The following is a 17,500-nucleotide window of genomic DNA, read 5'->3' as shown; positions in this document are numbered from 1 at the left end:
TCATCTGCTGTGTAAGATGACTGGTAAATTACAAAAATATCACTGAATAGGCTAGCTTTTGCTGTTTACAGTACTTAAAAATCCAAAATAAATTAAAGACAATTTTATATCATGCTTTTGCTAAACATGCCAGTACACCACATAAAACAGAAACCAACGCTTTGCTTAATTTTCATCCCAGATCATAACAAACAAACTAACGCATTTACACGTGTATAAGTTAGCTTTTGCAGCAACATATCTTACCAAGTATTGGTTATGTAATAATAATGCTGCTACTGTATTAATTTTGTTTTACACTATCCTTAGTAATTCAAAATAAATGAAATAGAAGCAATTCTATAAAAAGTTTTTCCTAATAAACGCTGCCTAAAACAGAAAACATTGTTTTGTTTACATTTCATTGCGGATCATAAATAACGAACAAATGAACACATTTACACATGCAAGTAATAACTAATGATAATATGAGGTTTTAGTTAAGATGTTATTACAAATATTTTATTTGTTTTATCCATAAAAATTCCTACACTTCGCATAACAGGAAAACCATTTTCTTGTGTTTAGTCAACAATAACAAAGCACTACTAATGACAGTATGATGAGACGGAGAAGATGGTGCTTGATTGGAGAAAGAGTAAGGATAATTCGAATCATGGTGGATCTTTAATGAAAAATAAATATGCTAATCTAAATTTAATCACAACAGTTACTAAGATACCATTAAAATGATCAAAGGTTAAGGAAAGAAAAATTTTAAGGATTCTGAGAATGCAGCCATGATTCAATTTTTACATTTTGTCAGCCGATGTTTATTTAACGCAAGTCACAGCACTTTGGATTACATTGGTGTCATTTTCATGAATTGATTTTTAAACCACCGGTAATAGTACATACATATACCCAGGCACTTCCCCCAATTTTGGGGGGTAGCCGACACCAACAATGAAACAAAACAAAAAAGGGGACCTCTACTCTCTACGTTCCTTCAGCCTAACCAGGGACTCAACCGAGTTCAGCTGGTACTGCTAGGGTGCCACAGCCCAACCTCCCACATTTCCACCACAGATGAAGCTTCATAATGCTGAGTCCCCTACTGCTGCTACCTCCGCGGTCATCTAAGGCACCGGAGGAAGCAGCAGGGCCTACTGGAACTGCGTCACAATCGCTCTCCATTCATTCCTATTTCTAGCACGCTCTCTTGCCTCTCTCACATCTATCCTCCTATCACCCAGAGCTTTCTTCACACCATCCATCCACCCAAACCTTGGCCTTCCTCTTGTACTTCTCCCATCAACTCTTGCATTCATCACCTTCTTTAGCAAACAACCATTTTCCATTCTCTCAACATGGCCAAACCACCTCAACACATTCATATCCACTCTAGCCGCTAACTCATTTCTTACACCCGTTCTCTCCCTCACCACTTCGTTCCTAACCCTATCTACTCGAGATACACCAGCCATACTCCTTAGACACTTCATCTCAAACACATTCAATTTCTGTCTCTCCGTCACTTTCATTCCCCACAACTCCGATCCATACATCACAGTTGGTACAATCACTTTCTCATATAGAACTCTCTTTACATTCATGCCCAACCCTCTATTTTTTACTACTCCCTTAACTGCCCCCAACACTTTGCAACCTTCATTCACTCTCTGACGTACATCTGCTTCCACTCCACCATTTGCTGCAACAACAGACCCCAAGTACTTAAACTGATCCACCTCCTCAAGTAACTCTCCCTTCAACATGACATTCAACCTTGCACCACCTTCCCTTCTCGTACATCTCATAACCTTACTCTTACCCACATTAACTCTCAACTTCCTTCTCTCACACACCCTTCCAAATTCTGTCACTAGTCGGTCAAGCTTCTCTTCTGTGTCTGCTACCAGTACAGTATCATCCGCAAACAACAACTGATTTACCTCCCATTCATGGTCATTCTCGCCTACCAGTTTTAATCCTCGTCCAAGCACTCGAGCATTCACCTCTCTCACCACTCCATCAACATACAAGTTAAACAACCACGGCGACATCACACATCCCTGTCTCAGCCCCACTCTCACCGGAAACCAATCACTCACTTCATTTCCTATTCTAACACATGCTTTACTACCTTTGTAGAAACTTTTCACTGCTTGCAACAACCTTCCACCAACTCCATATAACCTCATCACATTCCACATTGCTTCCCTATCAACTCTATCATATGCTTTCTCCAGATCCATAAACGCAACATACACCTCCTTACCTTTTGCTAAATATTTCTCGCATATCTGCCTAACTGTAAAAATCTGATTCATACAACCCCTACCTCTTCTAAAACCACCCTGTACTTCCAAGATTGCATTCTCTGTTTTATCCTTAATCCTATTAATCAATACTCTACCATACACTTTTCCAACTACACTCAACAAACTAATACCTCTTGAATTACAACACTCATGCACATCTCCCTTACCCTTATATAGTGGTACAATACATGCACAAACCCAATCTACTGGTACCATTGACAACACAAAACACACATTAAACAATCTCACCAACCATTCAAGTACAGTCACACCCCCTTCCTTCAACATCTCAGCTTTCACACCATCCATACCAGATGCTTTTCCTACTCTCGTTTCATCTAGTGCTCTCCTCACTTCCTCTATTGTAATCTCTCTCTCATTCTCATCTCCCATCACTGGCACCTCAACACCTGGAACAGCAATTATATCTGCCTCCCTATTATCCTCAACATTCAGCAAACTTTCAAAATATTCCGCCCACCTTTTCCTTGCCTCCTCTCCTTTTAACAACCTTCCATTTCCATCTTTCACTGTCTCTTCAATTCTTCCGCCAGCCTTCCTTACTCTCTTCACTTCTTTCCAAAACTTCTTCTTATTCTCTTCATATGACTGACCCAATCCCTGACCCCACCTCAGGTCAGCTGCCCTCTTTGCCTCACGTACCTTGCGCTTTACTTCCACATTTTTCTCTCTATATTTTTCATACTTCTCTATACTATTATTCTGCAGCCATTCTTCAAAAGCCCTCTTTTTCTCTTCCACTTTTACCTTCACTCCTTCATTCCACCATTCACTGCCCTTCCTCATGCTGCCTCCAACAACCTTCTTGCCACATACATCACTTGCAATCCCAACAAAATTTTCTTTTACTAAATTAAATAAGGATGATGGAGTTTAGGGCAGGTATTAGAACCGAGCACAAGCCGAGTTAGTGAGCATCAGAGAGAAGATTAACCTTGGCCTAGAGGAGATCTCAAATTTTCCCTATAATGCATAAGACACAGGCAATTTTTTGAGCCAAAATTTTGAAAAAGTGTCCTATACGCTGTCAAATATGGTATATTGAGAAAAAATGCAGATGCTTTTGGAAGGATAAAATCATCTCACCATGACCAACAAAATGAGCAATTTGGAGTCAGTCTTCAATGATAAAATTGGGACGAGTTGAGAAGAGATTCCCGTCACTAACCACCAGAAAAGAGAAAACATTTAACCACAAATGTTACAAATGAATGAAGCAGTGAGTCTTACATATAGGACCATTTGTCAAACAGTCTTGCAAAAGATGAAAAAACTTCAAGGACTAACATAATGCTTAATGATTTATAGAGGATAATTCAGACTACCTGAGCCTAGAGATGCTGAAATAATAAATAGCACAGTTGATAAAAGACATGAACGGAGAAAGACATACTGAAATGAACTAGTGGAAAGGAGTAAGAGCAACAAAAGAGGGAACTCCATAGTATTACACAAGTGTTTTTTTTTTTCCCTATAAGAGTTCGAATATATTGAAGAATGAGGAAAGGAGGTACTATTATCTCTAAATTGAATCAGCCAATGGCATTTTCCTTTACAAAGCTCAAAGTTCTTCAATTTGGCTTTACCATGATTCTGTGTAACATGGAAAACAACAATTACTATAAATTGCAGGATTAGATATCAAATAACATTCCTATGCTCTCTTTATAAATCTAATGGTAAAAGAGGAAGCTTAGTAAACCCAGACGTTGAAAAGATTAAGGGAGACATAATTCATATTATTTAGTATATTGTACTATCATCCATGACAATTCTAATAAAAATGCAGGATGAAATTTTTTGCAACATTGAACTAAAGAATTATTAGAACACTAGGGCAATATGATAAAGTGCTACTAACAATATCCTCATAGACAATCTTACCTTCTCTGCAATGATGACCTCCGGTAAAATCTCCATTTTAAATGGACCTGTCATACCATTGATAACTGAGCTTTTTGAGTTGGTCCCATTCTTAGAGGTAACAGCACATGTGTAAGTGCCCCAGTCAATGACAGGGTCATAGTTCTTCAAATCAACAACCATGACAATGATCCTACTGTTGACGCCCCTTTCTATGTGTACCCGTACAGCCTCATAATCAACGGTCTCGTAACCACTAGAAATAAAGTTGTTAAATAAGATTGAATTAATACCTAATAATCTTAATTTTGGTACAGAAATGTGAGAAAATCTATTAGAAAAAAAAAACATGATCAAATCAAGCAAAAATTACTAGTCAGTGCATAAAAATTCAAACTGGTCATAAATATCTACTTCAAGTTCTTGTTCCATTTTCCCCCTTTCCTACCTACATTACCAAATGGTTTACGTCTCATTCTCCAACTAGAATTGCATAAAATTTCAATATCTTAAATGATTGAGAAAGGGATAAGATTTTAAGAACACAGTACAATACAAATAAAATGTTCCTCAAGTATTAACTGCATGTAAAACTGTTCAGCGCTTTTATTTACTATAACAGTATTAGCGCTAGTATCAGTAGTAGTAGCGGTAACACCTGATAGTTCTTAATGCTAATCAGTATTGAAAATTAATACAGTCTCAACTTCAATAGACTTTCTATTAACCTTTTCTACTTATTCATTTTTCTTCATTTTTCTAGCTGTTCATATTTTCTTTCTTCATCTTTTCCAGTTACAGTATTTTTTCTATGGGTGGTAAGTCATGTAAAATTTCAAATATTCATTTGATCAAGCATACAAACTCTTCCTATATAATCATCTTAAATTTAGACTTACGATTTTTTATTACTTCTGATATTTCTGAAATTTCTGAGTAGCAAAGGGGATTACCCAGTTTAATACTTATATGGTTATAGTCTTCTCTTCATTACAAAATGGCCATCTTTAGAATATGAAGTAATTCTTTGCTCTACTACTTAGTAGTTATTTTACTTTGTTAATTACTTCTCTTGTAGTTTAATCATTTCCTTATTTTCTTTCCTTACTGGGATGTTAGTCCTTAGGCTTATAAGAGCATCCTGCTTTTCCAGCTAGGGTTTTAGCTTAGCAAAGGATGACAAAATAAATAATAAAAAAAAAAAAATAATAAAAAAATAAAAATAAAAAATTACAAAAAACAAAAATAAAAATAAAAATAAAAATAAAAATAAATATAGATATATAAATATAAAAATAAAAAAATAAATATAAATATAAATATGAAAATGAAATTGAAAATAATAATAATAATAATAATAATAATAATAATAATAATAATAATAATAATAATGGTGGTATTTTGTGTCCCCTTGGGTTTTCCTCTCACTGTATTCTTTTTTCCACTTAAAGGTACTTTCTTGTTAAATTATCTTAATTTCTTCCAAGGATAAATCCTTCATATTTTAGATTTCTTTTCCACTATATTGCACTTTATTTGTCAACATTAGATAGCTGTGGTGCCTCCCAAATATTGTAGAGCTTTACACTTATCTTCAACCAATATTTTTCCCTCCATTTTAACTTCTTTCTTTAAATTTTTTTTAATATTGAGGTTCCTTCAAATAACTCATCACATTCATAAAACTAAAAAAATTTTATTTATAGAATAGAATCTAATTCTAATAACAATATTTCTCACAATCTAAACAAAGCTTCAATATTCTTTTCAACACAGGTGCTCTTCAATAGTCTTTTCATATCATGGTGCTTTATTTTTTTATTTCTCTTTAAGAGAAACCCATCTGATTAATGATCAAGTAATTTAAAGTAACCAAAGATTCTCATTCTCCATACAATACAAAGTAACGGAATCAATGTTTCCTACAAAATGATCTTTTAAATGCTCCTATTATAAAACTTAAGAAACAATCTCTCCCGCACCTTGGGCTGTGTACCGGCAGATGTGCATAGGATGATAGGGCAAGTAATCTTATTAAAAAGCTTAAAAATATTTTCCTTTCAAGCTTCACCCTTCTCTTGCCTGCTCCAGCTTAATTACCACCTGTGTGGATGCAACATTAAGAGGTGATCTTGTAACAAAGTTAGATTTAATTTCTACATGGCACTGTCCAGTGTCATTTTTTTTTTCTTAAAACAAGGAAACTTTGGGAATCTCTTCACTTTTATAGCTTATTCTGGAGCATAATTATTCACCCTTTAGAGGCAATTCTATTCCTTGAAGTTAAATGTACTTTTTAATTTTCCAATAATTTTTAATTTCTATCATATCCGGACATGAAAATACTAAAGTTCACTTTCGTTAAAAAATTTTCAGGAAGAGAAAGAACATCAGGGTCAGTAGTAATAGCTAGTACATATGAAAGAATAGATAAGACTTTTAACCAGGATTGCTCTTATTAGTTTAATCAACTATCACAATTAGGCTAAAAATTTAAAAATTGTTAAGGAATGAAAGGGGTAATTGCCTGAATCATCTAATGGAAGCTTTCTACTAACACTGGTATCATTCATACAAAAAATTTCAAAGAGGAACAATCACTTTTGCTTGGGTTCTTGTGCCCACTGTTTGTAGGGCTGTTGCTGCTACTGCTGTTGAAACTTTATCAAGTAATATCCCAATGGTTGAAAGGTCTTCTATACCAAAATATTTTTCTGAGGATATTCCTATATATAATACGGATGTGGAACAGGTTTTGCAAATTAATCAAATATCTAAATCATGTGATTTAAGAACCACACCTTTTTCAAAAGCAAGCAGTTAGGATAAAAAAATTAATGTTTACAATTTAAAGTAAGAGAGCTCTTGCCTTCATTAAGATGAGTAACATTCTAATTCAACTGTACAATCTCCAGTATTATGAAAGCATAGGTATGCTGGGTTGACAAGAATTTTCAACATCCTTGTTCTCTAGAACGAGCACTTGGAATAAAAAAACTAGTAATCTTAATCTGTTATATTTACCTTGGCACAGTTACAGTATTGAATGAGAAACTTTACTACTAACCTCAATTCTTCTGTGATATCTCTGAGAAGTATTAGGTGTGAATCCTTGTAAAACCTGAACTGTAAGGGAGGTGAGCCGATCACAGAGCAATTTAGAGTCAGTCTGGACTCGGTACTATAAGCTGTGAGCTAGGAAAATAATTTAAACATTCAATCAGTTCTTTATAATACAAAATACCTGAACATTATAATATAATTGTATAGAAAGGCATGGAACCATCAGGTTTGATGGGGTTATTTAATGAAAAATATTACAACCAGTATATTATCAATGAAAACCTTACCCTTTGCTTTCCATTCTTTATACATTTCAAACTTCATTCAATTTCAAACAATACTGTTGGATTTAACACCAAATGGTTGTTACAAACAACAATGCTATAGAATTTAACCCAAAATGGTTGTTAATTATATAATAATCATTACAATTTTTGAGGGTTAGGATAAGAGTAGTAAAACTAGGGTTCAAATTAAAATAGGTCCTCTCTCAATTATACTGCCTGCTTTATGCAAGTAACAATGGAACTTCCTCCGTAAGAAAATAACCAAATCAAATAACCCTTATGATCCAGCCCCTTTCAGTTATGATAAACAATTAGATTGTACAGCACAATAGAAAAAGTTTACGGAGACTAACCTCAACTACTGGGAAGCGCCTCCGTTTAACCAAAGTGACCGAGGTATTGAAAATAGAATCCCACTCCTCTTTCGGTGGTATTTTTGAGAAATTTAAATCATCCACAGTGAAATGAGCCTTTGCTTCCTCCCTGGAACTTTGGAGATTGTATTCAATTATAATTCAAGGTGATAAGATATTTGATAAACTTGCAAGTTCAAAAGTTCTCCATACAAAGAAAGAATTACTGAGAACATAAGAGGAGGATAAGCAATTAATCTAGGTAAAACTATCTGCAACAAATAAAAGGTATTGTTATCCAATCAAATATGACATTTTTAAGTAATATGTATTTTTCCTAACAAACAAAACCTGGAGCTGTTTACAAGGGCATTGCTTTCAGTGAAGCTGAAAAACGAGCAATTATGATTTTAGCATGGGATAACCACCCCAAACTGCTAGTTAGCTGGTGGGGGGTAGTCAACGACCTCGGTCACTCACACACCTGGGTTGAGCACCCATTTTGCTTTCTGGCAGTACTTTTAGTGCTGATACAGGGGGGTGAGCTGCTGCCATTCTTTTAAGACAACCCCTCAGACTCCTCACTAGGATAAGTACTAAGAATAGAGGCATTAAGGGGAGTGATACCCCTTCCATGACACCAGTCACAAAAACCCGACCACTTCACCTGGAAGACCGACGCTTAAAGCGTCTGAGGTGTATGGACATCCTATCCGCAATTTGTTACGAAAAGCGCCTCTGAGAGAGGAAGTGCTGGACAGTCTCCAAGCGTGAAGTCATAGCAAAGCTACAACTTCATGGAAGATATTGGCATGTGGCTGTTTTAGTAGATAGTGTCACGGAGGAAGTTTCTTCGGAGGCTCCATCGGGAGCTGCAAAAGGGCCGGGAACCATTCTGCGTGATGCCATAGCGGGGCTATTGGAGTCATTGATAAGTTCTTGCTTATCCTGACTTTGTTGAGGACTTTCTCATCAGACAGAACGGAGGAAATGCATACACATCTATGCTGTCCCACCATTGTTGGAATGCATCTTGCAAGAGAGCCTGGGGATCCGGGACTGGGGAACAGTAGAGCGGAAGCCTTCGTGAAGTTCAGGGCCATTGCGAACAGGTCCACAGTCCGAGAACCCAACACAGTTAAGACTTTGTTGGCTACTGAATGATTCAAAAATACTCGGAGCCCACTATCTGAGTCACACTGCTCAGATTGTCTGCAAGCACATTCCTGTTCCCAGGAATGACTCAAGCGGATAGAGACACCTAGCAGTCTTCTGTCCAAGTATTTCTACTGCTAGATGGTTCTCTAAGAGATCTATACGCTGGTACCTTTCTGATTTGGACCAAAGAACGGAAATGGAATGGTGCGGCATATGGGCCCCCCCTTTCTTTTAGTGCATCCGAAAAGAGCATCAGTTCCAGAGGGGGGACAAGCAGATTGGTCTCTTTGCAGAGATTCTCGTTTGCCACCACCATCTGAGGTCCATCAGTTCTTCTAACCTTAGTTGAACCAGGGTGTCCAGGAAATAAATTGCTCGATTCCATTTCGACTTGAGGCACCCTTGGACCCATAAGAAAAAAGTTTTCCTCCTCCGATTATCGGAAAATTATAAGGGCACTGGACTACCTGGTTAACCAATTACCCCGTATGGTGGTCAACAATATCCCAGGATTGTAACTGTTGTTCCCTTCCATGAGGGATATCAAGTTCCCTGAGTGGAACAAGCAGCCTTGGCTCTCAAGTGACAAGTCAATGCTCCTCAGTTCGACAGAGGGGTCGAGAGATTGCGTAGTAAGAAAACATCTCGAGTTTATGTCAAGATGTGCGACCGATTACAAACTTCTGCTATGAAGGAGGGAAGGATCCTGTCCTCCCACCAATCTAGTGGGATTGCCCAGGTAAGAATGATACAAATTGGTAAACCAGGTAGCCAGTACTACTTAGGTTATTACAGTACAGCGAATCTCCTTATAGATTGCGCTTTTCGGACAAGACACCGGTCGATAACTACCGAACACACCCATCTAATCCCAAAGAATAAGATTGAGACGTATCTTCAATCTATGTTGGACAGGTAATACGTGCATAAGTCTATCTACGGACCAGTAACACTGGGGAGCAGGACAAACATACGGCCCAAGCTTGAATTATAGTAGTGTCCGGAACTAAGCTGTAACATAGATCATCTTATAAAAAATGAAAAGCTATTGTATTTCTTTGTCTATCAGTATAAACTGGCCTAAGTAATGAATGTTCCTTTCTAGGGAATGGATACACTTACGAGAAGTTTTCTGTTCAAGCATTTCTAAAAACCAAGACCTTTGATCAGAAAGAAAAGAAGGAAGTGCCTATAATGGCATATCGCATATGCAGTATGTATGTCTGGTTACGGGAAGGTAGACGAGTAATGTATAACCTGGTTTTCCGTAGGGGATATAGCCATTCCAGCTTATTAGAACAGTGTCTTAATTGTAAGATGGTCTATAGCCCTTATGGGCAGCAAGATCGCTTGCATGCATATGTACCTGCCCATCTGCGGTAGCGCATGTGTAATCTTTGCCTCCTGGTAAACGTTTGAAAACTAATTTGAGCCCAGTCGAGGGAATAATATGTGTGCGGCAAATCGCAAGGTTATTGCCCGTGGAATTTTTGATCGTAGGCTACCGGTAGTATTTCTGAAGATGTGAGTGCCTATGACCACAAACAAAACAGAGTTATTGTAGCGATCATTCCTCTCTTGATTTGCCTACCCTCCTTGCGGGAGGGGCTTGCCTACGTTCATACGCTTTCAAATTTGTCTGGCGCATTGTGGGCAGGGTTTGTAACGTTCGTACACGTAATGAAAAGATGAAATAAAATGTCTCGGAAGCCTATTGTGTAAAACGGGAATTCATTGTGCCCAGGAGCACAATGACGGCATGCGGCTGACTCTATCGGTAGAAACTGTGTTTGTGGCAATACCCTTAAAGGTTTTGTCTTGGAGAGTGCGCATGCATCCCAGGAGTAGTTCTTATGGCCTTTATGAATTTTCAACTAACACCCACTGTAAGAAGTGTCAAGATGAGGCTACTTGTTAGGCTATCTGTACTTCCTTCCGCTGAGAATCAGTTACAATGAAGATACAAAACCACGCTGACTATCATTTCCTGATCCCACATTGCCTTAGATTCAACATGGTGCAGTGAATGAGAAGAAAAAGAAGACCTACAGTAATAACCATAGCACAGCATGGCACCACTGCCAAAACGACCCTCATTTACACCCCCTAGGAGCAGGATTGCAAGGACAGGAACCTCAGGAACCGGCATCAGAATATCGCCAGATTCCATACTGCAGGCTCACCAAATGTTACAAACCCAGCAACAAGCCATCCAGAATCTTCAGGCTGAGGTAGCAATGTCTCCCAACAAAGGATCCTTTCGTCAGCGGCTCCGGAAAAGTGTGAGGCTGAGGTGCCCCCTGCAGCCTTCATATCTTGGAAACGGTCAATGAGTGTTGGTTGCAGCTATGTTAGTTGGAGCCTAATGACGCAGTTCATTACAAGGCTGCATTGTGTCCCGATATTGCAATGTGCCCTTGATTCTAGGTATACTGACGCCCAGTGGAGTGCCCTGTCTACTGAAGGGGCATTCAATGCGGTTAAGCAAATGGTAGTAAAAGCTTCTAATCAAGCAGTGCAGTGGCTAAAGTTTTTCGATTTGGCCCAAGAGCCTAGCGAGTCCTTTAATGATTATTCTATTAAGTGTAAGCAAAAGACTACTGATTGTGCCTTCACATGTCCTAATTGTAAGCAGGATTTATTTGAATACGCGCTTTTGTGTAAGCTCATGTGAGGCCAAAATGATAAGGGCTCATAAGGTAAGTAATTCCATAATGCAATGATATTTATGATATCAACTCCTTCAGTCATGTGCAGTACATCCGAGGCCACTCTTGACGACGGCCTTTGAAACAGGGCACGGCTTAGCAGCTCCCGTAAAGCAGCTGCTGCCAGTGTGTTTGAACCCGAAATGGCAGACACCCTTAGTAATTATGACAGGAGCACCCCTGTAAAAGTACAATCACGCTCCTGTGGTAATTGTGGCACTCGTCATACCCCTGGGTAGTCCTCATGTCCCGCGAGAAAAATGACATGTCACAGGTGCAGTAAAACTGGACACCTGAAGAATTGTTGCAGGGGGAGGAGCACCAGGAATAACGTTAGTGGTCTGGCAGTGGAATTGGACATAGCGAGCACATTGATCGCAATTGTCATAGCGGGCAGAGACAAGGTTGCTGAATGAGCCGTCCCTGCAACTCACTATTCGTGTCTATGTATGCTTGGCCAACTTGGAAGAGTGGTCCTGTGTATGACTGGTGCCAGACACTGGTGACCAGGTTTGTGTTGCGGGACCCGCTATTCTTGCGACGTTAAACATGAAACCAGCTAAGTTGAGGTTGAAGGGAGAATTGCAAGACTTGGCAAACCTGTATCTGAAGTGTTTAGGGTTGACCTCTTGTACCATAGAATACAAGGGGAGGCACACAACGTTTGTAAGAAACTTGCTCTTTTGCCAGAAAAGTTTCCAAAACACGCCTATTCACGGACTCCGCCCCCACAGCAGCGAGTGCAACCCATACATTAGTCGAAGCAACCGATCAACCTGCAAGACCATCGACCATTCCATTTCTCCCTAGTGAGGAGAATATTACCAGATTAGAAAACTGGTTATTATTATTACTTGCTAAGCTACAACCCTAGTTGGAAAAGCAAGATGCTATAAGCCCAAGGGCTCCAACAGAGAAATGTAGCCCAATGAGGAAAGGAAACAAGGAAAAATAAAATATTTTAAAGAACAAAAACACCACCAAAATAAATATTTCCTATATAAACTATAAAAACTTTAACAAAACAAGAGGAAGATAAATAAGAGAATAGTGTGCCCAAGTGTACCCTCAAGTAAGAGAACTCTAACCCAAGACATTGGAATACTATGGTACATAGGCTATGGCACTACAAGACTAGAGAACAATGGTTTGATTTTGGAGTGTCCTTCTCCTAGAAGAGCTGCTTACCATAACTAAAGTCTCTCTTCTACCCTTACCAAGAGGAAAGTAGCTACTGAACAATTACAGTGTAGTAGTTAACCCCTTGGATGAAGAGGAATTCTTTGGTAATGTCAGTGTTGTCAGGTGTATGAGGACAGAGGAGAATTTGTAAGGAATAGGCCAGACTATTCGGTGTATGTGTAGGCAAAGGAAAAATGAACCGTAACCAGAGAGAAGGGTGCAAAGTAGTACTGTCTGGCCAGTTAAAGGACACCATAACTTTCTAGCGGTAGTATCTCAACAGGTTAGCCCATTTTTCAAGTACGACTTTCAACACCGAGAGAGACAAGGAAAGCATACCCCTAACTATATTCATCACACCTTGGGGCAAGTATCAATATCGAAGGACACCAATGGGACATTGTTCTGCCTTCGACACATATACACGCCATTTCGATGATGTCATTGAAGAAGTACCCAGGAAGTTCAAGTGTGTGGACGACTCACACCTCTATGATTTGAGCGTAGAAGGGGCCTTCTGGCATGAGTATGATGATTTGAGCCTAGAAGGGGCCTTCTGGCATGAGTATGACTTCCTTGCAGTCTGTGCATATAAAGGTATCACTTTGAAACCAGAAAAATTTAAGTTCTGTAAGAAAGAAGTGGAATCTGTCTGGTTTGACGTTGGTTGGGACTCCTACATGCCTTCAGAAAATTGTTTATCTGCCATCAAAAGTCCACAATATCCGAGATCAGGTCATGGTATGGTTTAGTCAATCAGCTGGCCTCCTTCCGGACAACAGCGGCAATTATGACCCACTTTAGAGACCTACTGAAAAGCCCTCAGGCAAACAGATCTATTGGGATGAGCACCTTCAGGAGAAGTTTCGTCAATTGCAAGACACCGTCTGCAAGTTGGCCAAGGACGGCCTCACCTACTACGATAAGCTGCGGCCAACTGTTGCTGGAGTAAGGAGGGCGTGGGCTTCGTCATCCTCCAACAACATTGCAGTTTTACCTCCGTTGAAAACCCCTTCTGATGTAGAGATGTTTGGAGAATGGTGCTTTATGACAGTCGTTTCCTCACGCCCGCCAAGTCTGGGTATGCAGCTGTGGAGGGGGAAGCCCTTGCGGTAGCCTGATACTTGAAAAAGGCACGATTATTCTTATTGGGTTGCCCGAACTTGACCAGTGTCACGGACCACCACCCTTTAGTCAAGTTACTAGGCAATAGAAGTCTCAGCGATATTACCAACCCCAGATTACTGTATTTAGATTGAAGGAGAAAACATTGTATAATTTCAACGTTAAATACCTACCAGGCAAGAGAAATCATGCTGTCGACTCTCCCCACTATTTTCTGTCCTGAGGAAGGCACCAGATAGACAGGATGAGTTTCAACGAAGAATTAACGATTGCTATGGTGTCAGCAGTGCACATATGGGAAAACTGTTGAAGAGGCAGCCCTGGATGACCCACCATATCAGCTACTAGTGGCTCGAGTGACTACAGGGGACTGACGGGAGACTGGAACCCGAAGAAATCTCAAGAAATTGCATGTTTGAGGTGCTTCTATGGTTTAAGAGAACATTTATCTAAATTTATATCTGGCAACCTGGTCACATACTGCTTTAATGACAACTGCATTCGCCTTGTCATTCCCGAAGGGCTCTGCCATCAGATAACTGCCAACCTTAATGCTGGACATCAAGGCCTAGATACAATGTTGAGAAAAAGACACATTCGGTCTATTGGCCGGGCATCGACGGTGGCCTCCAGCATCATCATTCCCGGTGTACATCGTGCGACGCCCACTCACCATCACTGCCTGCCGAAGTTATGAAAATTACCCCTGCCCCAGAGTATCTGTTCCATCAGACTGTCACGGACCTGTTTCAGCTTGAAGGACACACTTATATGGCATATTGTGACAGGCTTACAGGCTGGCTATAAATAGCCCACTTCCCTAACGGCACCTCATCTGCAAAAGTCATGAAAAAACTTAGGCATTACTTCACTCGATGAGGAGCACCTGAACAATTGTCTATGGACGGCAGCACCAACCTGGTGAGCGAAGAAATGATGCCTTCTACAGGAGATGGAGAGTTGACATATGCCTATCTGCAGTCAAATGGGAGAGGCAAGGCTGCAGTCAAGTCTGCTATGAGGATAATCAGAATACGTTATCAGCGGGACTGAAAGCCTCGATAATGAAACCACGCTGACTATCATCTCCTGATCCTGCCTAGCCTTGGATCAAACACCTACCAAAGTTATGTAATACTACTCGGGAACGAGTGTTTCCTAAAAAAGGGTTTAGATTATTATGTGAGGGTTTGCTCAACAAAACCATACATTAGACAGGTTTGCATGGGGTTGCCATCGACTGCTTTCTCTTATGGGGTTGCCATCGAACGTTTTCTTGCTAGCGAGAAAAACTACTGTCTAATCCAGACAAGGCCTGCCAGAAAGAATCGAACTGGAATGTAAAAATTTTTTCTGCTGTGCTTCCGTCCCAGCAGTAGCAACATTGACGCTGATCTCGCAGAGGGCAAGGGTTTCTCGGTGACGAGAGACGACCAAGAACCGCCTGCTATACCAACCACTAGTTTGTGGGAGGGGTGGGGGGAAGAAGACTGTGGTTCGTCCAAAAACGAAAGAAACGGAGCTGGCGAGATCAGCCTAGTTAACTCATAGCAATCAGCTGGGAGCGTATAGTGGAGTTACACGTAACATGACGTTGCTCTGTTGGCGACTCTTGTTCTGCACGTGATGCAGCATAAGAATGAGCATGGACTGGATGACCAAACCCGTGGGGAGGGTCAACCACAGAGCTTACAGTATAAGCTCTGGGTCACGCAAATTGTGAGATTTGACGCAACTAGAACCGAGGAGTTCTGTATCATGGGAATTCGAAAACTGGATGAGAACCTTATCAGGCGAGTCCATAGGGTCTGCGCGACGAGGACCCAAAGGTCGAGGGTTACAAAAGATAGGAAACCACTTTACGTGAGCCATAAGGCTCAATATAACAAGGGTTACGAGAACTCAAAGGCTCAGCATAAAGTGCAGCACAAGAGTTCAAAGGCTCAGCGTGACGCAGGTTGCAAGAGCCCTAAGGCTCCACGCAACTGGGGACCGAAGACTCCGGGTTACGAGAGCCCAAAGGCTCAACGTAACAGGTGGCACAAGAGTCCAAAGGCTCAGGATGACACGCGACATGAGAGCCCGGAGGTTCAGCACAACCGGAGTTGCGAGAGCCTGAAGGCTCCTCGCAACAGGAGACCGAAGACTCCAAGTTACGAGAGCCCGAAAGCTCAACGTAACAGGTGGCACAAGAGCCCAAAGGCTCAGTGAGATACAAGACACGAAAGCCCGAAGGCTCAGCGTGATACGCAACATGAGAGCCCAAAGGCTCAATGTGACACAGGTCACAAGAAACCGAAGATTCCGTAAGACTGGGGTTATGACAGCCCGAAGGCTCACCGCAACCAGAGACAAAGACTCCGGGTTATGAAAGCCCGAAGGCTCCTGAAACTGGAACCCAAAGGTTACAGGCCACGAGAACCCGAGGGTTCTGGGTAACTGGGGTTGTGAGATCAGGAAGACTCGGCGCAACTGGAACCCAAAGGTTTTTGGCCACTATTACTCGACGGCTCAGCGTAACCGGGGCTGCGAGAGCTCACAGGCTCAACGCAACAGGAACCCGAAGATTCAAGGCCACAAGAACCTGAAGCTCAGTGTGACGGGTGGTACAAACCCTCAAAGGCTCAACGTAACCAGAATTGTTGGAACCCAAGAGCTCAACGCAACTGGAACCCGAAGGTTTCAGGCCGCAAGAACCCGTAAGCTCAACGCGACAAGGACTCGAAGGTCTCGGGTTATGAGAGCCGTAAGGCTCCACATAACCTGAACCCAAGAGCTCAGTGTCACAAGAGACCGAAGGCTCAACGTGACGAGGACCGGGAGGTTCCAGGTTGCGAGAACCCGAAGGTTCAACGTAACCAGAGCTCAAAGGTTCAGTGTCCCGCAGGTCCTAGCACTTAACGAGACAAGGACCCAAAGGTCCTGGTTTGCGAGAGCCCGAAGGCTCTAATCAAAGAGAGCCTGAAGGCCTGCGGTCAAGCAAGACCAATGTATGAGCCTCACAAGACCACAAACGCGAGAGTTTCCCCCGGAGGAGGAACATGCCCAGAACTTTGCTCTCCTACCACTTTTGGAAGAAAAGCAACGTCTGGCATCGGCCACAAGACCAAAGTCAGATCAACAGATCGCAGCACCTGTGAAAACACGAAGGTTCAAAAGGGTGTCTCCTACTGCAGGGGGAGGAGAAAGCCCAAGGAGAAGAGGGGCCAGAAACTCCACCTCCCGACGGACTCCCGAATCTGTAAGGTCTAGCAAGATCCTCTGGAGAGGGAGTCTGCTCCACAAAACTCTATCAAAAGCTTTCTCTCGCGAATGAGAGGAACGTTCTCCCGAAGGAGGACATCACCTAGGACTATGCTTTCCCCCAACCCTTAGCGTACAAAAAAATAATTGGTTACTGAACAATCTCTCTCGTGGATAAGAGAAGGCCTCCCAAA

At 41.1% G+C, this 17,500-nt stretch overlaps 1 protein-coding gene across 1 annotated transcript in view; it reads right to left on the bottom strand.

Moving 5' to 3' along the window:
- The window catches only part of LOC137655568 (uncharacterized), a 346,296-nt gene that overhangs the window by 165,192 nt on the left and 163,604 nt on the right, over positions 1 to 17,500 (bottom strand). Inside the window, exons 11-13 of the mRNA XM_068389468.1 lie at positions 7,891 to 8,026; positions 7,255 to 7,382; positions 4,209 to 4,443 (exon numbers count right to left, since the gene is read on the bottom strand). Coding sequence (XP_068245569.1) covers positions 4,209 to 4,443; positions 7,255 to 7,382; positions 7,891 to 8,026 — 499 coding nt within the window. The remainder of the gene's footprint in view (positions 1 to 4,208; positions 4,444 to 7,254; positions 7,383 to 7,890; positions 8,027 to 17,500) is intronic.

Source organism: Palaemon carinicauda, chromosome 16 (genome assembly GCF_036898095.1).
Source record: "Palaemon carinicauda isolate YSFRI2023 chromosome 16, ASM3689809v2, whole genome shotgun sequence".
Taxonomy (NCBI): domain Eukaryota; kingdom Metazoa; phylum Arthropoda; class Malacostraca; order Decapoda; family Palaemonidae; genus Palaemon; species Palaemon carinicauda.
This window is presented reverse-complemented; position numbering and strand designations above follow the sequence as displayed.